The 24,204-nt window shown below is 34.4% G+C and overlaps 2 protein-coding genes across 3 annotated transcripts in view; one reads left to right on the plus strand and one right to left on the minus strand.

Annotated features, from left to right (window-relative positions):
* The window catches only part of LOC129224154 (cyclin-dependent kinase-like 4), a 31,647-nt gene extending 14,209 nt beyond the window's left edge, over positions 1-17,438 (plus strand). For both annotated transcript variants that reach the window (XM_054858570.1, XM_054858571.1), the window contains exons 5-10: positions 5,168-5,258; positions 6,885-7,082; positions 12,799-12,881; positions 13,147-13,206; positions 16,185-16,319; positions 17,199-17,438. In XM_054858570.1, coding sequence (XP_054714545.1) covers positions 5,168-5,258; positions 6,885-7,082; positions 12,799-12,881; positions 13,147-13,206; positions 16,185-16,319; positions 17,199-17,318 — 687 coding nt within the window. In that variant the 3' untranslated portion in view covers positions 17,319-17,438. The remainder of the gene's footprint in view (positions 1-5,167; positions 5,259-6,884; positions 7,083-12,798; positions 12,882-13,146; positions 13,207-16,184; positions 16,320-17,198) is intronic.
* A 2,487-nt stretch (positions 17,439-19,925) lies between these two features.
* LOC129225267 (uncharacterized) overlaps positions 19,926-24,204 on the minus strand; it is a 165,687-nt gene continuing 161,408 nt past the window's right edge. Inside the window, exons 5-7 of the mRNA XM_054859851.1 lie at positions 21,488-21,520; positions 20,149-20,187; positions 19,926-19,987 (exon numbers count right to left, since the gene is read on the minus strand). Coding sequence (XP_054715826.1) covers positions 19,937-19,987; positions 20,149-20,187; positions 21,488-21,520 — 123 coding nt within the window. The 3' untranslated portion in view covers positions 19,926-19,936. The remainder of the gene's footprint in view (positions 19,988-20,148; positions 20,188-21,487; positions 21,521-24,204) is intronic.

The following is a 24,204-nucleotide window of genomic DNA, read 5'->3' on the forward strand; positions in this document are numbered from 1 at the left end:
TCAGTGCTGCTTATGTATCGTGTTACTTATATGTTTTTAAAACTATATTGCAATGTTTTTATGTAAGTATGAATATAGTAAATAGACATAAATTTAATTTGAAACTGGATGCAAAGTTTCATGTAAATTTACGTTAAAAGTTTATGAATTTCATGAAAAGAAAAAGTTACAACTACAACATATCTTCAAAAGTTGCGGGTCGTACTTCAATATAACGGAAACTGGTAACCTTTTTCTTATTTATTTACAGAGGAATAATACTGGTAGAAAAATAGTAGTTTCAAACCTTTTTTCGATTGATACACATGCTGTGTCATAAGTGATATTGAGGAAATAAAAGTAGCATGTTGTTTCACTCAAGAAAATGTTTTCTTTTTCTTTCATATTAAAATTTTTTTAATAAGTAAAGAGGCAGCATTCGCTTTGAACAAATGGCGTTGAGAGCAAATCAGCACCAGTTCCTATCAGGAGTCATCTGTCTGCAAATTTATGTTTCAGCTTTTGCATCATTTTTGTTCAAATATATCAGTCACGAAAAAAATCCGCACCAATTCCTATTGGGATCCATCAGTACATGAACAAACGTTTGATTGATTCTCTGCGTCAACTCTTGATGTATAGCAGACACACTTCCAGCAGAAAAATCTTCTACTGAGCCAACCCCAGCAGATTTTTTTTCTTTTTTTTTCTTTTTTCTTTTCTTTTCTTTTCTTTTTTTTTTTTTTTTTTTTTTTGAGCAGAGGCTAGTCAGTACTGGGTCATGTGAGGGTTATTTGTGAAGGGTACACTGGTGCACGTTTACGCGGTTGTTTTTGAATGAATTTTCTTGTTTTAACTTAGGAAATTTTAGACATGGCGATTTTATGAAGTAGTTAATGGAGTCAAAATTGGTATATTCAGTGGTTGCTCAGTTTGTGTATTTAACCGTTAAAAAAATATTTTTGAGTTCAAGTCGGCTGCGTAAACTTGCCCCGGACACCGGGGCACGTTTAGCCATATTTATTTTGATATTTAACGTGTTTTGTTGGTGTTTTGAACATAAGTCTTACCATCGGTAAAATAAAGAAAATTTATTATATATTGAATGGAGTATAAAATAAAAGCTGAATGGGCATGAAGACAGCACTAATTGATTGTAACCTATAAGATACGAATTTGGAACTCATTAAAAAATAAATATTGGTTTTCGAAACTAAATAGCCTGAAAATACTAAAAAGGTTTCAGACAGTTCGGAGCGAAAAAACGTCATGGCACGTTTCGAAGTAAGAACTCGTAAGAACGTGCGTAAAGGTGCTCCGACGTCAACGCATAAACTTGCCCCGTTGCCAAGTTTGGATTAATTTTTAAAATAAAAAAAAAATTATAACATTTCAGTTCATACAAGTACAATTCTCAAAAAATTATAAGACTCTGCTAATTTTCTTTCTTAACTAAGTATTATTTATTCACAATGAGCTTCAAAACGTTCATCACAAAACTTACTCAACTTGGTAAAAAACAGATTTTTATTTCTGCATGTTATACCGAAGCTCGACTGATACTCAAAAACTTGTGAGAATATGTGCCAGAGAGCAGCATCAATCTATTATGACTGTTGGTTCTCCAGTTATAATTCGTTTAAAAAAAAAAGGGCACTGCGTAAACGTGCCCCGGTCTACAATACCAATTTTTGTTTTATTACATACGTTTTAAAGAAATGGTAGTCATATGAAACGAGGATAACGTTCTTTTTGCGTTTCGATTCGCCAAATGCATGTGCGTTCAATTACCCCCTTCTATTAATTGGCAGTAAAACGCAACCTGCTACATCACTAGCTCCCATTGAAGTACAACTGAATACCACCTTTTGTTTGATTCCTTGCCAAAACTTCTTGAGACGAAGTAAATTACGATCAAGGTTAGTCCAGTTCGATTGCGTCATCTCCCATGCAGTGATCGACGGCAAAAATGAATCAGAAGCAATCTCTATTAGTAGCAATTTGTATACCAACTTCACTTGGGGAACCCTAACATATTTTTTTTCAGAGATAGCAACCACGCTTTAGGGGCGGAAATCCAATCGCATCCTCTCCCATTTGTAGCGATTAAAGCCAAAGAATAATCAATGTGCAACAAATTCTGTATTATTCCTTCCATGACTTCTTGACCAGTCACGATTAAAACGAGCAATGTTTGATTCGCCTCCCCATTGAAGTGCAAAAAACTAATCAGCACCAGCTTCTATCAGGGATCATCTGTGCACCGAATTTTTTTTCTCTTTTTCGCATTACTTTATGAATTAGAATGCCCACAGAAATATGTTCATTGCATGTATCGTAACATGTTCAGTTAAATATGTTTTTGTCAGGGGAGAATTCGAAATTTTTCTAGCACCGGAACGCCAAAGAAATATATTTGAATTCTGAGCAGTTGCCAAAAAAAAAAAAAAAAAAAAAAAGGAGAGTTTTTTCCCGGAAAAGCAATAACCTCAACGGTGTTCCTGTGTATTCCTGCGCCGAATTATGTGCCTCTTACCTAATGTGCCGCCGAATTATGTGTCTCTTATGTGCCGAATTATCCCGGGTTTACACCCGGGATAATTCGGCACATAAGAGACATTTCCTGAAAATGGCCAAAGTTTTGTTCAGCACTTATTAAATCCTTATTTATTATTAGTGTTTAAAAAATTCTTATTTTAACACTTATCAATACTTATCCGTCAAATTTCGAAAATCGATAGCTTTCTAGAAAAGCTATCCATAACTTTTATCTGTTTCCATTTAAAAATCTAGAAGAAATTCAAAAGGAAAAACATTTTGATTTAAATTTCGTATGATTGTAGTGTGTTAATGAGAAAATCAAAGATCCAACAAGGGTAATTTTTCTCTAATAAACTTCTAATACCCCACCAAACACGCAATAACAGGTCATTAGATTAGATACTAATTAAGGTCAATGCCTGAATTTACAACATCACTATTATTCTAATCCTTACGATGTTCGCAGTAATTTGGCTTTTGATATGAAAATCCGGAGACGATGAATGGTTGTTCTTGTACATTGTCAATGGGTCTTCGGAATCAGTTGCTTCACGTTAATTCCTCGGATCACGCTAGTCTTCTGACATGCTTTGGGTATGACTTTGAATGAACTTTTGATTTCATTAACATAATTGTTAAATACTGAGTAAGCAGTGTCATTGCTGTGACTTTTGTAATGAAGGGTTTTTTTCATGACATAAGTAATGGATTAGAAACAATCGTTTTGAAATATCGCAGAAAACCTGCATTTTTATTTCTGATATAAAGTTGATCTACGCTGATCTTTTCGCAATGAAATTTCATATGTTGGAAGAACAGTTGTCGAGTTCATAGACAACATTGGTAACTATTCTATAGATTTTTTTTCTAGCTTTTTCGATGCATTTCACTGAATCTTAAACTTCTTTGACATCCCTTGAAATATTTCTTTCTGTTTCGAATAGGAAGAAAATTTATTATTATAAACAGTATAAATTTTAATACCATAGTTTTCTGGTCTGTACTTACCTTGTGATGAGAAAAACTTCGTGTCATAAACAATAGTTGGGGAACATATCGCACCCCGACAACAAAAGGGACACAACTCAGAATTTTGGAAAAACATTCTAACTATTGAATTAAAATATAAATTTTATTTCCTTTCTTGCCATAAAACTCGCACGAAACTTACATAACTGATGCGTGGAGGCGTACAAAATATAATCAATAGTGACACATCGTAAAAATTACCTAATTTAGAAGGAAAAATTTCAAACTTTAAGGATACATTATTAACTTAGAAAGCAAAAACTAACGAGGAAACATGTAAAATGTTTTGCGCGTATTGTAATATTTGTGACGAAATCGCTTAAAACTGCTATTGCGTAAAACTATTTCTCCATTGCTGTTTTTTGAGTTACGTCACTTTCCTTGCCAGGATGCGATATAGTTGTCCAATCAGGCCTCGCACCAAGTGCCCCTATGAATCACTGAAAGACCTAATACCATTTTAAGTGGGATTCGAATTACCAGAACATGATCGGAAAATGTGCTAAAGATTTTCGTGCTCTTACCCATTAATAACATCCATTCCATAAAGGAAATAAAAAGTAAATAAATACCTTTGCGCATAAAAGTAAAATTAAAAATAGCAACGTTTTGTTTCACAAAACTTTCAGTTTTACAAAATAAAGCGTTGTTATTTTTGATCCATTCTATGGTCGAGATTTGAACCTGGTCTCACATGCTGAAACCTTGTGGTGTACAGACTATGCCATTGGACACCTTTCCCCTCCTTTAAAACCAATGATTTGACGAAATGGAAATTTTCCTCATTCTGTCACGTACTCTCTAAAACAACATTTTAATAAGGGACCTATAGGCAGTTTTTTAAAAGTAAAATATGTTTAATATTTTTCGACACATATTTTTTTTTTATTTTTTTAAAATGAAGTTCTTGTGGTAGAGTCCTTCGTCGGAAAGTCGATTACTAAACAAACTTAGTCATTTTTTTTCAGAATTTGAATGACGTATTCTGTCAATCTCATAGTACACTGCTGTCCAAAATTAAGGACGCAAACTAAAATCTGCGAAAACTGAAAAAATATTCACTGTGTTGCCACGCAATTTGACTCAGAGGTATATTACAATGGAAGAAAGAACATAGAAACATAACAACAACATGGAAAATATTTTAATTGGGAATTAAGAAACAAAGTATATCAAAAATTGCTAAATTATGAATAAGAGATAAAGCATTTGTCTCGGGAAAAGCTTGCCTAATATGAGGGTGTCAATAAATGCTTGGGGCATCAAAGCACATCTTCCAAAACAGCGGCTTTTAACTCTTGGAGGATATTAGCAGAGGGGTTACGTTGTGAAATGGCCATCTTCCTAGACCATCCGTAACATGTTCAACAGGATTGAGATCCGAAGATCTCGAAAGCCTGTCCATACGTCGAATATTTTCTTCCTCAACATGTTTGTGACCTTAATTTTGGACATGAGTGTAAAAGAAGGATTTAATGATTTATCTAGTTAAAGAATTTAATCATTAACGTGATTTTTGTACAATTTTACAATTTCTTCTGGTAAATTCGATTATATTTCTAATACTGCAGTAAAGAAAATGTAATGGTTACGAACCATCTTTCTTTTTTTTTTGCAGTGCATTCATAGGGATGTCAAACCTGAAAACATACTTCTGACCAAAGACGGAATCGTTAAACTCTGCGATTTTGGATTCGCTAGAAATTTAAGTAAGTAAATAAACCTATATATAAAATATGTATATGAATTTTTAAATCCATTTACGTTGAAAGTACTGAAAATTTGAAACTTTTATCACAAGTAAATATCTTGTTTCATTAATCTGGACTAATGCAATGAAAAAAAGAAAAAACTATTCTTGCAATACTGAGAAGGCTGGTATAAAGCTCGAGATCGCAGTTTAAGTAGCGACACGTCCGCCATCTTGGGGCAAAATGCCGTTTTCTTCCTATGCCTGCTAAAATGAAGTAGCGTGTTTTGCTTTTTGATTGTGGTACTTCTTGATTGTGGATTAACAAATAGAGTTAACAAGAAATCACAATCAAGAAGCAAAACACGCTAATTCACCATAGCAGACATAGGAAGAAAGAATCGTTTAGCTCCAAGATGGCGGACGTGTCGCTCCTTAATTCTAGATTCAGGACTTTAGGCTGGTATGCAAATACACATTATCCGTTATTTTTATCTGAATATGTTTCGAATAATTATTTGAACGATTATCAATGATTCTTATACAGGGTGTTCTAAAATTAACAATCCATTTTTCTTATCAGCATGTTTAATGAAAGAAAAGAATACATACACAGACCAAGGAACATAAGTTAAAATAAAATTATGTCAACCCTGTACATCACTCCACAGAGACCAACGTTTCGCCGTAGAATGGAACCTATCCTTCAGTTGATAAGCTATGATGCTGTTGTCTGCTTCCACAATCCTTATCCTCAGCGGATGCAGACTTGTCATTTTAACTCAGTAGGCAAGAGATTTGATGTGACTCCAAGCGAAGAAGTCAAGGGGTGTTAAATCAGGTGAATTGGTTAGATTGGTGGCTGTTTTCCGCAATTTCGCCTTTTCAACTGACATACGTACCACTTTATTTGTTTTACCACCCAGTTTTGTGGAAACGAGGGCTACTCTTTCTTCTAAGGAGAGCATTTCTTCAAACACTTGTGAAAGAAATGAATACTGAACTAAATGAATGTTTTAATGGAAATGGATCGTTATTTTTGCAACTCCCTGTTTATAAAAAAGTAGCTCAAGTGTAAGTAGACACCATTTCAAGTTTTAAAAACTTCGTGACAAGAAGAAATATCTTACAGAGCCAAACAAAAAAGATTTAACATTGATTCCATATTATAGTATTTTTTCGGATCTAAAAAGGTTAATAATAATAATAATAATAATAATAATAATAATAATAATAATAATAATAATAATCATAATGAAATTCCTGTCCCAGGGAAGTCAGCCGACCCTTTGACCCTCCTCTGAATACGCCCTTGCCAGTAGTTAATTTTTTTCTAATCCAAAGAGGTATTTAAAATGTAGCAGAAGCACTGATTGAATGCTAAAAGTATAAAAGGCTCTTAGTAATATATTTTGAGGAAAAACAATTTAAGCATTGCAAAAATGATTTTCTTTTTCATTGGTCAACTTAGTGGTTAGCTGTAAGACAAAAATAATTAATCGTCAATGAGTTTCAACCACATTGGTGTTGGGACTCTTTCTTTTTTCTAAAAAATGTCTCTTAAAACAGCTTTGTCTATTTCCAGTATTCGATTCTTTTTATTTCAAATATCGTAAAGAGTTATGTTTTCTCTGACTCTACATAGGTCCTGGCGAGAACTATACGGATTACGTGGCCACCCGCTGGTATCGCGCCCCAGAACTGCTGGTCGGGGACACGCACTACGGTCCAGCCGTGGACGTGTGGGCCGTAGGCTGCGTTGCTGCCGAACTCATACGTGGAGAGGCGCTGTGGCCCGGAAAATCGGACGTCGACCAGCTATACCTCATCAGACGCACACTAGGTGAGTAATGAACAAATTAGTGCATATTACACCCCGGCAATAGAGCTGACACAATGGGGTCGTTTCCAAAATTTTAAAAGTATTTTTTTCTGAAAGAACATGCTTAAAAACATAGGATCTAACCATTTTTTAAATAATTTGTTTAAGTAAAATATTTTTAAAAAATTACTTAAAATCAGTGCGCTTTCATTGTTTACATTTCTTGCCGATGACATCACAAATTATGAAATGCCGTTCTGTGTTGCCATTCACAGAGCAAAATATTTAATTCACATCTTTACTCACGTGTATTGGCAACGGCATGGTTGATAGCAAGCGTAGAGCGCAATTTTAATTCGCTTCTTGATTATCATAACTTGGAAACGCGGTACAAAATGCGTCAAAGAGCATCATTTCTGACGTCATCAAGACCATGCCTTGTTTGCAAAATCGGACATTTAAAAAAAATAATTAAAAAATAACTGTTGGGAAAATAAAAGAATTTTCTGGGTCCATGTTTTTTTTTTTTTTTTTGCTTATTCTATCAATTTCAGTGACTAAAAGTACTACTTTTGACTGAAGGAAACAACCCCTTTCAAGAAAAAATAGCATTGGGGAAAATCGAAGTTTTGCAAAATACTACTTTTAACCAGCGCTGCGGAGTAAGAGCCATGTATTATCCGTTTTCCACGAGAAGGCACTTCGAGTCTTCTCGAACGCAGAGCTCCATTTTACGCGCGGGTGATCGGTAATCATATCCCCGCGCTTGTAAATGAGACAACCAGACAACCTTAACTTTGGCGTGCTTTTTAATGTGCAAAAAAGGTCAGTGTCCTTAAAATCACTCGCTTCATCTGTTTCTACTTTCGTTATTCTTACATTTTAAAAACTGCTGCTTTCACGACAAAGTGCTATGATTCGAACATGCCTTCTGACGAAAACAGCGAAATAGGATCATCGGATACCACGCGACAAAGGCGGAGTCAAGTGCCTTCTCATGGAAAGCGGACAATAGTCGGAGTGGACTGATTTTGGGGTAAAGTAATCGCAGTCGGAGTCGGAAATAGGAGACTTTAGATTACAAGAGTCGGTGTCAGAGTCGTGGAGTAGGAGTAGGATTGATTGTGGGGTAAAGGAGTGGTAGCCGGAGTTGAAGTAAAAGTTTCTAAAATTCCAGAAGTCGAAGTTGGCCATTGATTGATTTATTTTCAAATGCTTGAATAAGCGCAAAACATTTATCATGTTATGTGAAGTGGTTGGTTTTTGTTGCTAAAATTTATAGTGCCTAACTCAAATTCGAAAAGTTTCCTCCTAAATTATGAAATTTGAATGATGTTTCACTCTTTATCGCATTGCTGATATTCCACTGCGTACCAGGTATATAAGCTAACTTTTTGTTGAGTTTTATTTTAATGATGTGTCGTTATTTGTTATATCGTTTATTCGTCACCACGTACCAATTACGTAAATTAACTTTGTGCAAGTTTTGGGGCAAGAAAGAGAATTTAATTTATAATAGATCTTAAATCAATAATTTGTTCGTTTTTTAAATTGTTTGAGTTGCGTCATTGGTGTTGCTGGGATGCGATATGTGCAGCCATTGATGAAGATATAGCGTGGTCGAAGAGATATAGCGGGGTCGAAAGGCGCCAGTATTTTTCCACTTACCGATACGCCGTTCCAAGATACTATTTCAAGTAATAAATTTATTTTATTTCAAAGTACTGATTTCACTCCAAAACAGACTAATTTGACCTGGGGCCTGTCTAAACTGGACATATTGTAACGAGTTCAGTGCAACTTCAAACTTTCTTCGAAATAACGATTCCTATCTTGATAAAAACACAATGCATTTATTTACAAATCATCAACAATAGAGCAGGTAACAATTGCAAACATCCAGCAATTAATCGAATATCGTTAAACACTGTACATTACTCAGTACGCCACGCATTTAAACCCAAAATACGTGAAAAGAACAAATTCGAAAATCACAGCGCAAGCGCTAATACATTCACAGACAGCAGTGAAAAACGAGACTAAACAGTTAGAAAGCAAAACTGGCTCTCCTCTTCATTCACAAGACGCCCGGCGTTTTATACCAGCAAAGAAATATCCAGAAAATCATACAACGTTCTATCAATTTCTCATATTTTCTTTTTATTCCATTCACAACTGTTATCCGGGGACCATATACATTCTACGAATGTTGTGAGGTTGTATATTCATTACAAGAATCAATTTACAAGTTAAGTTACTGCGATAATTTTAGATGAAAATTAATGGAGCAAACGCCAAAATTAGCTAGATTACAACAAATTAATCGTAGAAACAAGGACTATTTACAGAATTTGTAACAGTATTTTGAAACCTATTCAATTCATATTTTTAATGATGTTACTTCAAACCAGTAAACCAAACTGTAGCGTGTATCTAACGCCCATGATTTGGTCCACCACACTCGCCTCTGCCGACACACCGATCACTCCAAGCAAGGCCTGATTATGGCACAGGCAGATTAGGCCTAGGCCTGGGGCTCCATCTTTCTAAGGGCCGCCAATGTTCTTAAAGAGTTATGCATAGCATTGCAACTATATGAAAAATAGCTGTATTTTTAAAATAATAAAAATTATTATTTTAAAAATACACGTTAATTGGGGAAAAAAACTTCCCTAAAGGGAAATTTTTAATCATTCTGCCCGTAACAAATTTACTCTGTCACAATTATGAGGGTATTCATAAATGCACATGATAAATCATTTATACATAGATCAGTGATTAGACAAAGAAGCCCCCAAAAGTGCATCCCGGCGTGCCCTAAACCTGTAAATCAGCCACTGCTTAGTCTTCAGTGGGTTTCCAAATTAATGCGGGCCTAGGGTCTCACTTTTAGTTACTTGGGCCCTGACTCCAAGCACCTCAACTTAGAGCAGTTAGCAGTCAAAGGAATAATTTTCAGAATTCAAGTATGCATCTGCAAAATACGGCTGCATTCAGAATGAAATTTGCGTTACAAATGTAACAAAAACCTGTCCCAGCAGTTGAAAACTGCGAACCAAATATTTATTCTGATGGTCTGCTGAGCAGCCGAACCTTTGATGCATGAAAATGTTCTTCATGATCGTGATACTAATCTAAATGGGTTTCAGTTAGTTTGTTCAAATAGCAATTATCGTGGGACAGCAGAGTTAAAACGATGACTGAGAAATAATGGAAGATGTTTGACTGAAAGGAGTGAATTATGGGTGAAATTGGATACTCTGATTGCGATAACCTGACGCTTGACCTTGTACTAACTCATTTATATTTGGATTGGTGGGAGAAATTGTTAGATCGGAACAACGCCGTTAACCGTTATCGTCAATATATGCCGACTTTCCTAACTATACTGTTTCCTCAAATCGAGTCGTTCAACTCCTTTTCTACCGGATGCCATATCAACGATCTAAAACTATAAGAAAGCGGCATTTACCTCGCATCGTAACATCGAAGGTGTTTTGAGATTTACATTAAAAACCACCATTTTGCCTGAGCAAATAATATCAAAAGTTAAGTTTCTCATTCAAATTATTCTAAAGAAAAACTAAAAACAGTTTTCCATTATTATTATTATTATTATTATTATTTTTTTTTTTTTGCTTAAATTGGTTTGCTAATAATTTTGTTTTCATTTGATACACTTTAAATGCTTTTATTTGTGTATAAATTTTTTAGCAAGATCGAGGAAGGGAGAGGGAGGTGTTGATAATTTTGAGAGGTAATGTTGAATTAACAAATTGTTTTCCACGTTTTCCTACGTTAACTAAAAGTTTTTCAATCTATTTTAATTTTATAATTGCTCCAATCCGTTAGATTGATCTTAGAATGAGGTACGGACCTCAGGGGGGGGGGGGAGACACTGCGCTTGCCTAGTCTTCATTCACCAACAGTTTAATTTCAAAAATTACCACAAGGATGTTGATAGAGTCTCTTGCCATTTACCACATGCTTTCTTTTACCTCAACTGGCCCTTCAGCTGTTGGCAAAACTGCAGTGCAAGATTCCATGCGCAAAGTTCTAAACGAGGCTATAAAATATTTACGAATCTTTTTCGGTAAAACATTAACACACGTATTAGGACTTTTCCTCGGAAGTAATTATTTATTGATCTTTCAGAATCTTCTCGTTGCGTGTAAAACATTGAGACTGTAAGCACGCAATAAGCTCGAGCATTCACCTACAACATAACGGGGCGTTGTCACTTAATAGCTTGGAAAAAATGAAGTGCTGGTGAAAACGTCTGTGTTCCTTTTAGGAGGAACATTGAACTCCGAAATTTTTCGAGATTTTTACTCTAAGAGTTTTTTGGTTCCACGATTAGCACCCGGAAGTTGGAATTTTCCCCAAAATTGTAATCAAAAAATAAATAAATAAAGTCATTTCTTTCAGAGGTTGTTGACCTTTGAAACGAGGTACATGGAGCGAACATAAAAAAGTACACAAGATTCTAATTTTTATCTTTTAATTTACTCTATTTTATCTTATTTTATTTTGTGTATGAGCATATTGTGCATTTCTCTCTTACTCCTTTTATTTTTCGTTGAACATTTTTGTTTTAAATTTTTTTTTGAAAGTTGATTGCTGTGCCATAGTGCTATGGTTGTAAATATAATGATTACAAAAATGCGACAACATTATTCGCAAATACGTGTAACACTTTAAAAATTCTTGAAGAATGTAAATTCTTAAGAAATTTAGAAAAGCAGAATTTTATTGACATCAAAATGATGTTATTTCTTTTTTTAGAGAGTAAATAGAGAACCCCTTTTAGAGAGTTATAATGTATAACACAGTATACTCTATTTACTTCCTTTTTTTCAACTATTAATACTCATTAATTGTTTCATGTTTGATAATCATAACATGATGTTAGTTCGAGAAATCCTAGTTTACTTAAAATGCCGAAGTTCCGTTGTACTGTTTTCCTATGCTTGTTCAGTTGAGACTTCGCTGTTATTACCATCAGGCTCTTTTCCTAGGCGTCGAGTGCCTGCATGTAGGCTTTTTATGTGCTCGCCTGTAATACATAAAACAAATTAAGGTAGAAAAAACATCACTACATCACTATTTGTGTGTGGGGAGGTGGGGGGAGAGATTGGGTTGAACTTTAAATTGTGCTTTTTACCCTTCAACCTCCGACAAAAACAGTAACGGACGTTTGCTATATTGAACAAAAAATCTTTGTATTTTAGCTTAGGTACGGGAGTATTTGCTATTTACAGGGCATCGACTAAATTTGGCCCACTGCACACGAGGCATCATTCCCTGCATACTCATTAGAAATAGCGCAGTTCAGACCCGTCATTTAGAAGAGCCAGGAAGATGGCAATTTCCCCCGCCCGACTTCTACAGCCAACTCACAATAACTCGAAGCCTTAAAACTCGAGTATTCTTTTCCTTGAAATTTTCATTCAGTCCCAATTTTGATGTAAGAGAGCGTGATTTTTGCTGTTTTGCACATGATTTTCATCGACTATATATATCTTGCCCCTTGTGAAAACCCGAGGTGACGGGAATGAGACTGTATACAAGTTATCTTATTGCGGCAATTCCAAAGATGCTTTAAAAGACGAAAAAACATCTAGAGCAAACTAGTATTTATTGTTTTTGTAATTTTAACTAAGGATTGTTACACGAGTTTCTTATTTTTAATTGAATTACTTAGTAAATATTTCTAACTTTCAAATTTATTTTTCAGGTGAACTTATTCCTCGACACATGCAGATTTTTAAGAAAAATGATTTTTTTAGTGGAGTTACTATTCCAGAAGTAGACGTGAGAGTACGTTCTATTAATTTCTTTTAATGAATTAATTTTAAAAATATTGATGATATTTTCCTCGTAAAATTAAAAATCAAAATTTAGTTTAATGGAAATTATAACAGTGCTCAATCTTCTAAAATTTCATGTTGTATTTGCATGTGCTCATTTAGTAAGCGGTTAGAGTTCTTGTTTGCAAATAAAGCTTAATGTGAAAGTAATTCCATTTTCATTACACTATTCATCATATACTTTTCATTCATAATAAATCTCATTATTATTGCAGGAAACTTTAGAAAGCAAATTTTCTCCTAACATATCGGAACAAGAAATGGACTTTTTAAAGGTAACTAATTGCGTTTTGTTCTTACCAATCACGGTAGCCTGTTAAGATCCCTGATGTTTCTTCTAGTACTTGCCGCTTGACATACGTCGTACATCAAGTTCATAACCACCATAAGTGCAAATATTTAATTTTTGATTTTATGGCGGTATTACAACGCTTTCATGTTGGACTTCGAAATGAAATGCAATTAAACTCGATAAGTTTAATATTCATGTATAAATACTAAGTTTGATTGTATTTTATTTCAAAGTTCAACATATTATCGCTGCAATAACGCCATAAAATCAAAGATTAAAATTTTGCACATATAGCGGCATTGAACTAGATGTGCGATATCAGTTCTGAGAAAATTTCAATCCAGTAGATTATCTCAATTAACTGGTAGCATATTAACCAGATAATAGATTATCTAAGAGTCCTCTTTAAAGTGTGATAATATTTAATGATTTGACCCTCTAATGGAATCATTAGCTGTCAAATCATTAAATATTATGTTTCCATTAATGGCCCCTTAATGGAAAGGCTCAAAAATTTCATTGAATGATTTCTTTGTGTGCAATTTAGGACAATATTTTCATTACATTTACTATTGTCTTACTTTTCTTTTATATTCTCTTCAAAAGTTATGTTGATAAAGAGCGGTGTACCTAGCATGGGTGACACCTGGGGCGGTAGTCAGGGCCTGATTACTCAATAGGCCAACTAGGCCGTAGTCTAGGGCCCCCAAATGCCTAAAATTGTTTTAGCCAATGACTAAAATTGCAAGTTTTGAGTACAAAGGGGCCACAAAAGAGCTTTTGGCCTTGGGCCCCCCGATATCTTAACTAAGCCCTGGCGGTAGTTTGTAGTTTCACCCCCTCCCCCACCCCCACTACAAACGAAAAAAAAGAAAAAAAGGTTTTAATACTCTACGTAAACATATGAAAACATAAAATTTATGCAATTTCAGAAACAACTACTGTTGCATTATAACGGAATTTTAAGTGGGCTGTTGTACAAAAGACAAATAAATACTATGAATGCTTTTTATATACCTTGTCCTGGACTCAAATGTGTCAGTCGTCAAGAGGTCAAAAAATAAGGGGGTGTATGAAATTGATGGTCCCATTATTATTTCAAACATATCTGAAATCCCCAGGGAAAGATAATGGGCTTAAGTTTTTCTAGATCAAAGTATTGACAATGTGAACCTAATCATCGAGTGAGTATAGTATTCACTCTAGGGGGAGGGAGGGGGGCTTAGAGTTTTACCCCCGGGATTTTAAAAATGCATTTTAGTTTCATATTTCTCAAAACCTGCGATTCCACTTTGGGCTTCATCCCCCTGACGGATGACACCCGGGGTGGGCCCCCTCCTCCCCCTTCGTAGCGACGCCACTGCTGATAAACCATACCTTATTTTAAAAATATTTTATTCTAATCTTTCCACTTACCATCAACCGAAAGTTTCTGAAGGTAGATAGGGAGACATTTGTCAAAATATAGCCTTTTTTCATATCAGACAGGTTGATACCCTGTGTAGAATAACCGGGTTAAATAATATCAATTCGGAAACCTCAGACAGTATTCTACTAAGCATTTGATAATAATGATTCTTTTGGTTATGTATTTCACAGAAATATGGGTTATCCATATGGTTTAGCTTGCCCACTGGAGCCCAATATACAGCCCGTGGAATACATGCGATCTGCAGAACTGATCTGTGTGACCCGTACTTCGTTTAATTTTACAAGTCGAGAACCACGATTAATCGCAATGTCCCAAATTTGTAGCCAAATATTCAAAAATTGGTCTCTGGAAAACAGATGCAAACTTTTCATTAATAAAACAAGCATCAAATAATGATAGTAACAGTTCTTGGTTTGTAATTTTCTTCCCCTTTTCACGTTTTTCCCGTATTTTTTTGAACATTTTTAAATTTTTGGAATTTTATCATGTTCTGACCCGAGTGATGCATCTTTACGGTGCTGCTCTCTGGTAAAAAAAAAAAAAAAATGTTCGGCGCCATTGGACTAGCCTATTAACGTTGAGCCATGTAATTTAACTGCATTGACCATTCACTGCTCCAGTAGTTCAATATTAAGACAACTTTAAAAAGTGATTTTTAAATTTCTATATAGATAAATATCTTAACATATGCTTTATCTATTTCTACGATGAAATATGAAGAACTCCGGTTAGTTCACTCTCTGATTTCATTTTCTCTGGCCCATTTCCCGAGCTACATGACTGGAGTCGGTGATCAAATAGACTACATTAAATAATTAGTTTCAAAATGCGTGCGCAATTTATCGTGTTTCGTCTGTTGATCACAATGCTAAAAGTAGTTCAATTTCAATTATTTTATTAAAAATAAATGTAAGTAAATTCACATCCCACATAAGCCTGTGTAAACTTCTTGGTGCATGATAGCGTTTTACACTTTCGCAAGTATGATATTTCATACGATTTAAGTAAGAATATTTTTTATTTGGGGTTTGTTTTCTGCATTCTACTTCTACGGTATTAGTAAAATTATACTAAGAGAGATTTGTTATTTTTCTAACATAAATCTTCCTCGTTACTTCATAATCGCGTAGTCCCATAATACTCTGTCAGCTAAATAGTAAGACAGTTACTGTTCAACCGCCGATACAGCTATTAGTTTTCAGGGATGCCAGTTTGCCGATTTCGAAGGAGGGGCACATCGAAATGAACTGAACACGCGCATTAAAATCTCCTTGGTATTTTACCCTATTCCCTGCAAAATTCATTGCAAGAAAATCGTCTCAAGTGACCGCTTGCCAATTTTTTGTGTGAAATGTGGTTGGACATTAAGTAACTAAATCGATTTTATCCCGAAAAAAATTAGTTCATATGCAAAGTATATTTACTGCTATTTTCTTCAAGTGCTACAAGTTTTTTTTTTTCTTTTTAATTTTGACAGTAGATTTTTTGTTGATGTTTTGTTAGTTCAAAAATATGTTTTCTTTTTAAAGAAATGCCTGGACAAGGACCCAGACAAGAGACACAGTTGCGAACAGCTCTTCCACCATCCTTATTTTGATGGATTCAACAAGTCTGAATTCGACTATGACATTCTCTCTAACAGGTTTCGAAGAGACAAACTCAAGGTACGTCAAGACGTCATTGCTACGATTATGTGAGACAACTACTCTTTCTTGTTTGAGTTCTTCAAAAACTTTTTTTCATTTTTGTATTTTTTGTGCATTAGTGATTTAAAAAATGACTTTCATCAACCTTTAGCATGAAAACGTAAGTGAACGTTATAGTAACATAACTGCTATCTTCTGTTTTAGTATAACAGTGGTACCTAACCTACGGCCGGCGAGCCATTTTGATGTTGAATCATTCATGTGGCCTGTTGTTATGCTCGATATTATTAATCAAAAAACAGTTCCAGAACATGCAAAGCAATATTTCGTTTTCATTCTGTATTAAACACGCTTGCTTCAAATTTTCTCAGAAACTGGTTTCCGAAAATTAGGAAGTAAACTTTGTATGAATAAGATAAACATGTAGCATTAAAAAAACAATTGTAGGTTTCTTCTTTTCTCTCCTTTTCCGTGCTTTCCCAAGTTATAGTCTATGTAATGAGAATTGGCGTGTCAAGACCAATCAGCCGTGGCCAGGTAAAGGGCAGTAACTGCAAATTTGTCTTTCTTTCTTTTTTTTCCTCCTTCTGTTCTTCCCCTAGTATGGAGTCCAACACTCATTTCTTCAAATATCTCGAAAACTTATTTCTGCCGATATTGCCCACACAGTAGAAATAATTTTCTCACTTGCCACTCTTTTCCACTTCAAGTTGTCATAGTGGCGGAATACAAACTTTTTCTGTGTAAAAAAAATCGCTTTTGTACCATTTTTATTCTTAGAAAAATACACGCGTTTGAAACTCCACCCCATTATTCTTAAATCATCCCGTAGATTTTAAATAACATGGTATCACGATCCCAACCATTTTATTTTAGATCTCATTTCTATCGTTTCAGAGTGGTCATTATCAGAGTATGCTTCCTCAACTCTCCACGAATTCCTTAGGCTCCTCCACTGACCTGAGATCCAGTAACGCCCGCTCCATGAAAAAGTATGACCCGCTCCCGAACATTTGACAGAGCCCTCGCTCTAACATCAAACTTGTGTTCTCCCGCGGCAAGAACAAGAAATGTGTGTAAATTAAAAACTGAAAAAGTGCTGCTTTTATGCGTGCTCTTGTGTATCATATGAATAAATTATATATCTGTATATATCTGCTTTGTATTTTGTACATTTATGATACTTTAAAGAAATATAAATTGTTTTTTATGGTGCAAGGGGGTGTTAACTCTCTCTGAACAACGCGCAAATTAAGAGGAGAAAAAATTTTAGATGTCACAAAGTAAGCTTATTACTTTTGATGAACTAGTGAATAAAAAATAGACTTGTCATGCTTTATTAAAAAAAACCCGAACAGCTTTAAAGAGTGGAAAATATTGGATTTTGGAGAAAAAAATTTTTAAACGAGTTCTTTCATAGCGTAAAGAACGAATTTTGATTTTTGAGAATTGCAACGATCATGGCAGAAATTACCATTTTTAGGACGTTGGACATTTTCGAATTACAGTGGACACTCTCTATCTGAACTCTCTCTAATGTAAACACCCCTATATTTTAAACACATTTGGATGGTCCCGGTGAAACTCCATAGGCTTGACATAGGATGAATTCTCTGTACTCTGAACACCCTATAATATAAACACCCCAGTATTATGAACGCTATTTTTTTTTAACCCTGTTCAATCATTTATTTTCAGAATATGTTCACAATCGATACTCGGGAATGCCTGCGAATCAAATTAGAAAGCCTGAACTCCATTTACAATTTTTTCACAATGATTGAAGGGTGTTAAGGGGAATGTGGAGAGAGAAAGAAGGAAAATTATTTTCCTGGATATGACTGCATCACATAAAGTCATTCAACTGAGCAGTATGAGCCTGAAATTTATGCCACTGAACTATTTTTCAAGAATCCAACGAATGTATCAAGTAGTATTCAAGATCTTTGAAGTAAATTGCGGGTGAGAATCACCCGGAAACATTTTCACTTGTATGATAACACGTACCTCGCATGATAATACACAAGGTAAAAACAGATTAAAAATTACTTTTTTTTCCTCCGGATATTGTACCGAAAGCTGTATTATAATATTTTATTGTTGAATGTTGTAAAAAACTTTTTAAATTAAAAAAGAAAGAATACAAGACTAGGTCTTGCATTCTTTCAGGCATTCGTCTAGGCAAGACTTAGGTCCTACTAAGTTGAATTAGACATTGCACTAGCCACCAATACAATATTCAGCACCTCTATCTCAGTAACTGGTATAGCTCACCAGGCAAAAATATTGAACATAGTCAATTAACTTAATAGAATACATATATAGGGTGGTTATGAAATAACGTGAGGTGTTCAGAGCCCTCTAGCGAGTGAAGTAGTGGACGAAGCATTGCCGAATTTCATGTGCATGCACAGTAGACCATGAGATTTTGATTTCTGAAATAAAAAAATAGTACAAAAAATCGCCACCAGGGGAAATTGTGGCGTGGAAAAGGTGTATTACTGTGACTATTGAAGGATTAAATGCTAACTCATAAAATATGCATCAATTTTATTGACAAAATATGATTTTTACCAACAAGTGAGATTCAATATGACCAACATCGAGATTTTCCACGTACTGCATACAATGCACAATATTTTCCACACGTCTGGGGGGGGGGGGAGATTAATTTCGCCTACCAGTAACATATTTCTAGTTGTGAAAGTTAAACATGTCGCAGATACACAACGCCGTTACGAAACCCCCATAGTGCAAAATCACAAGGTGAAAGATTAGGTGAAAACGGTCTCCCTACCGTAGGAAATGCATGACTAATAAAACTGCTATCAAAGAAATGTTGCCGCCATACACTCAGTACCTAAAGCCCAACATGGGATGGTGCACCATCATACATGACTATTGTTCAGAAAGAAATCCTTGCTGCCGCGCCGAAATTTCTTCCTGACGACTTTTGGTAAAATTCTTCTGTTGTTACAAATTGAAATTTCTTGTTGCTTTTATTGAACCTCATTTATAAGTAGCAATTATTTGTAGCAATTATTTGTAGCAAAAAACTTGATGTGTGCTTTTGATTGACATTTTTGGGCATATAAGTTTTCAGTATTCGCAAGTAACACACTTTTCTAGCGCCAAAATTTCTCCTGGTGGTGACTTTTGGTACTATTTATTTTAATTGTAGAAATTGAGATCATATGGTCTGCTATGTACGCTCATGAAATTTGGCAATGTTTCGTTCAATACTTCACTTGCTAGAGGGCTCTGAACACCTCACATTATTTTATAACCCCCCTGTACATGCATTATTCAGTCTCCCCCCATAATGAACACCTTTAAAATCTGAACCCTTTTGTTCGGTCCCATGAGGGTTCAGAATAAGGAGAGTCCTCTGTATCTCGTTTTGATGGTTACGTTTGACTATTAACTGAAGTGATGTTGATAAGAAACACACATTTAGACATTATGAATTATTTTATTGTTTAAAAACAAAAATAAATAACACCTATAAATCAGCATGATCATTAAAAATTTAAAATAATTTAAAGTTAACACATTGAAATGATGACTATAGTAAATGTGTTCATGTACATATTAATTATAATAAAATTTCAAAACAGATGTAGATATGTTCCACATTATTTTCTTTTTCCCTTACAGTCTTCTTCAAATAACGTCTTAGTGCATTCCTGCGGAAAAAAAAAGTTTATTGTTTTCGAGTTATGTTAATGATGTGTTGAATTAAAATTATTTTTCCGTCCTTTTGCAATTAAAAAATATGGCTAATGATATTTTTGAAATAAATAGTAATATTAAAGTTCTCATTGAGTTTTAAAATTAATTTTCTTACCTCAAAATTAAGCATGATTTTCTTCTCAGGGAAGGCCAGCTGAAATAGGAATGTATATGTAATGCATGGTTTGATACGAATATGAAATTGGATATAATGTTTTAACAATCTCACAATCTGTGTATTCAGGTAAAATTACTGAATCAGTCTGCGATTATTTATTTTAGGCCATTTCATGACCTTGCTCAAGTTTTAGCGTATCAATACTTTACCGTTATGTTCATTTGTTTTTATTGAATTTAATTCGCTTTTAATATCTCATTTTAAAGGTCCCAGGGGATCCCTATATTTTCTGCTTACATCGCTTCTTCAAATTTAAATTTTATAAATTTCGTTTTATACTTAACTTTCATTTTTATTTCAGGGGTATAGATACTACTTTTTATGCATTAATTTTTGTTAATCCCCCCCCCCCACTTTGTTTCATATCCCTTTATTTATCATTTTCTTTTACACGTAACATTACGACGTGACAAAATTCTGTATTGTTTTATACTATGTTCTGTATGCTTTTATTGTCTGACCTTATGTTATTGATTATTGCTTGTTACAGACTACATATTCTCAGGCCCGTCGCTTCAAAATTTTCCGGGAGGGGGGGGGGGAGGGGCAAAACGGTTTGTGTTCAATACATTTTGTAAAGATAAAACAACATAATACGTACAAAAATCCCTAATTTCATTTTATTTCTAAAATCCAGGATTGTCTCGTCATCTTTAGACGACTTGACATTATTATGATCTCATGTGCTCTTTGACGCGCATCTGCGCTGAGACTACGGTGGAAAGCCAAATTATGCAATCATGGAAATTGAAAAAATATGTAACCATGGAAACCCCCACAAGCGTTACACCATCCTAGTGGAGCATATATTTTCTTACATTATGAAAAAATAATTTTTCTTCTCGCTTTTCAAACTGAAAAATTTCACTCTGGTTCTACTCTAGCTCTCCAAAAGGGATCGTTAACATTTCCTAATTTTTGAACCTCACATCCATTGTCACTGTTCATTAGAGCATAGGCAGGAAAGCAGTGGAAATTTAATTTATTTTTTTTAGTTGAATACATCGAAAGGCAAATTATTTGTAATCATTGAGAGGAAAGTTCTAAATATATTCGAAAACGTTGAATCATTATTAACGTCGTGGCATTGTTATGGAAGCAATTTTAGAGCTAGTTCTAAGGTTTTCATCCACAGGTGCGCGATATGTGTAAAACTATAGCTGGCGAGCACGAGTGTAACAAATGAACGATTAAGATTTGCATAGTTTTACTAACTTAATAATATTTTAGCGTATTTTTTCTTTTTTCTGAAGAAATATGAAGCACTATAACTTACCGTTCCTACTTTCTCAACGACACAGTCGAAGATCTGAAATAAAAAATAAGAGCACGGATGAGTTGAAATATTTTTTATCTAGTGGGTTTTCTTACCAAAGAATGCTAAGTTCCTGTTCTCAAATAAGGACTTACTAGATCAATTTTCCACAATGAGATGTAAATCAAATATTATGCATGATTTTTAAGTAAAATAAAGTCGTTATATTATTGGAACAATAGAAATAATTGTTAATGAACCAAAATTCTTCTGTGGTTAACACGAGATAAAATAAATAATAAAATTTAAAATAAAAAACAACTGGCAAATACAGTCGAGTCCCGACTTACGCGAGGGATGCGTTCCAAGACAATTCGCGTAAGTCGGAATTTCGCGTTGTGGAACAAGGTATGTTTAGTAATTTTTTATAAGCATACCCAATTGTTTCAGACGTTTGTACACACCCCTCATATTGTTTCAAACCATTTATTAACTATATATTGCAGTGTCTTTTACAAAGAACCGACTTTTCTGCATTTTAGAAAAAGCGTTATTATTTGGCATAAAATTCTGTAACTTAGCACAAAATCAAATGATTAATGGGGGAGAGAAACTTAAAATAAAGCAGTATGGTACTTACAGTATGTACACTGTAGCATTATTACAGCCTTAACAGTATAGATATAGTAAATATACTTATAATTTAAAAAATGAAGAAGGTTTATGCAGCGCGATCAGAATGTTATCAGAATGTATTTTGTCAACGTTCATATGCAAAATGAAAAAAAAAAAAAAGTTAATCGGAGCGGTTATTTGTATAAACTAAAGCAAAGCGTTGTTTAGACCAGCGGTTCCCAACCGGTGGTTCGCGAACCCTTGGGGGTTCGCGAGAGGTTTTTAGGGGGTTCGCGCAAAAAATACTGTAATGGCGGAGTTTTAACATGCCTGTTTGTGATGAAGTTTTATGCTCAAGCAGTTTCAAGCAAGCCTGTTTGTGATGAAGTTTTATGCTCAAGCAGTTTCAAGCAAATGTTACTCATTTTTTATTCATTTGTCTCTCGCACATTTGATACTCTTAGCTTGAAAATATTTGCATACTTCCTGATATATTTTACATTCAAATACATTAGTCTGTCATTGCAAAGTGCCGGTTTTAGCGCTTCCATTGACAATGATAGGTGATAGCTCTGAAGCCAAGATGAAAAAGCTTTACTTATGAATACAATGTCCTCAGATGAAAGAATTTGAAAGCGTTCGTTTCCTCAGAAGTTTTTGATTGGAAAGATTGATTAAAATCGATGAAAACATTACATGGAGCATGAAACACGTACGAGAGTCTAAAATATTTTGATATTTAGTTTTTTTACCATTTGAGTCCGACGAAGAGCTACCGATCTTGTGTTGTGTCAAAAATGCATAGAAGTGTGATCATGCTGTTGTTTGTTGCTATAATTTTCTCATTACACTTTATTGCCTTTTAAAAGAATGGCTAGCAACGCAAAAAATATCTATCAAGCACTTAGGCTCGTAGTCCTTTTCAAGAAGACTTAAACCAAGATCTTTCTCATTTTACTGTAAGAAAAAAAGTTAATTTAGTTAATCTGATGAAAGTTCCCTGAAAGGTATTTTATAGATCATTCTTTAATTGACTTCTGATTTAGTGATAATAGAGATAAATGTACGCCTAGGGTCAAAAAAATTTCACCCAAATTTAGAACCACTATGTTCCACAAATATCCCATTTTCATAATTGTTTCAAAGTTGATTGAAGCTCAACACAGAATAGTCACTCTGTTTATTTTTTGGTGAATTTGTTTTGCATTCATTTTTTAGCGATCATTTTAGTTCGTAGCAATATTTGTAATTCTTTATTTTGTAAGTATGTTATCGTTCTTGTTATAAACTATGTAGCAGCATCAAACTAAAAAAAAAATCTCTCAAACTTTATTATCTATGTGTATTTGTGTGCGTGCGCGTTTTATTTATTTATTTATTTTTTGCTTTTTACTAATTACCTAGTACTCTAGGGGTTCGCCAACTTATTTTGGAGTTTGGAAGGGGTTCGCAAGGGGGAAAAGGTTGGGAACCGCTGGTTTAGACTAATACAGTGGGTGAACTTCCGCTTTCAGTGATGTTTATGGGGTGAAATTCCATTCACAAAACCGAAGCCCATTCTAACTCTCCGCCGCTCTTTTCCGAAAAAATTTCATGTTGCATGCGAGTAATTTGTGTCCGCACTAAAAAATTCATCTCACGAAAAACTCGCGTTATAGCCATTTCGCGTAAGTCGGATCGCGTTGTAGCGGGATCCGACTGTGAACATTAATTAGAGAGAGAGAGAAAGTAAATTTTTAAAAATATATTTACAACTGTTGGGTATAACTACAAGGATAAGGAAGTCAATATTTGGATGGTAAAATGATGGAATACTCTGTCAACACTTTATTCAATCAATAAGTATAATCATTATTCTACGGAACTATATCGTGAAAAGATAATTGCATACGAAGTCATCATGACTTTCTAATGAACCGCAACCACAAGACAGCTATGAAATGATCCGTTATCTATTTCAAAAAGTATTGACTTCATAGGAAGTATTGGTGTGACATCAATATCGATGTTTTCAAAGCATCGATGTTTTTATCATTGATATATTTGAGTGAATGTTTTTCCTATCATCCATGTTTTTCGTTCAATGTAATATTATTTTTTCGATGTCGATGTTTTAGTTAAAC

Source organism: Uloborus diversus, chromosome 6 (genome assembly GCF_026930045.1).
Source record: "Uloborus diversus isolate 005 chromosome 6, Udiv.v.3.1, whole genome shotgun sequence".
Classification (NCBI taxonomy): domain Eukaryota; kingdom Metazoa; phylum Arthropoda; class Arachnida; order Araneae; family Uloboridae; genus Uloborus; species Uloborus diversus.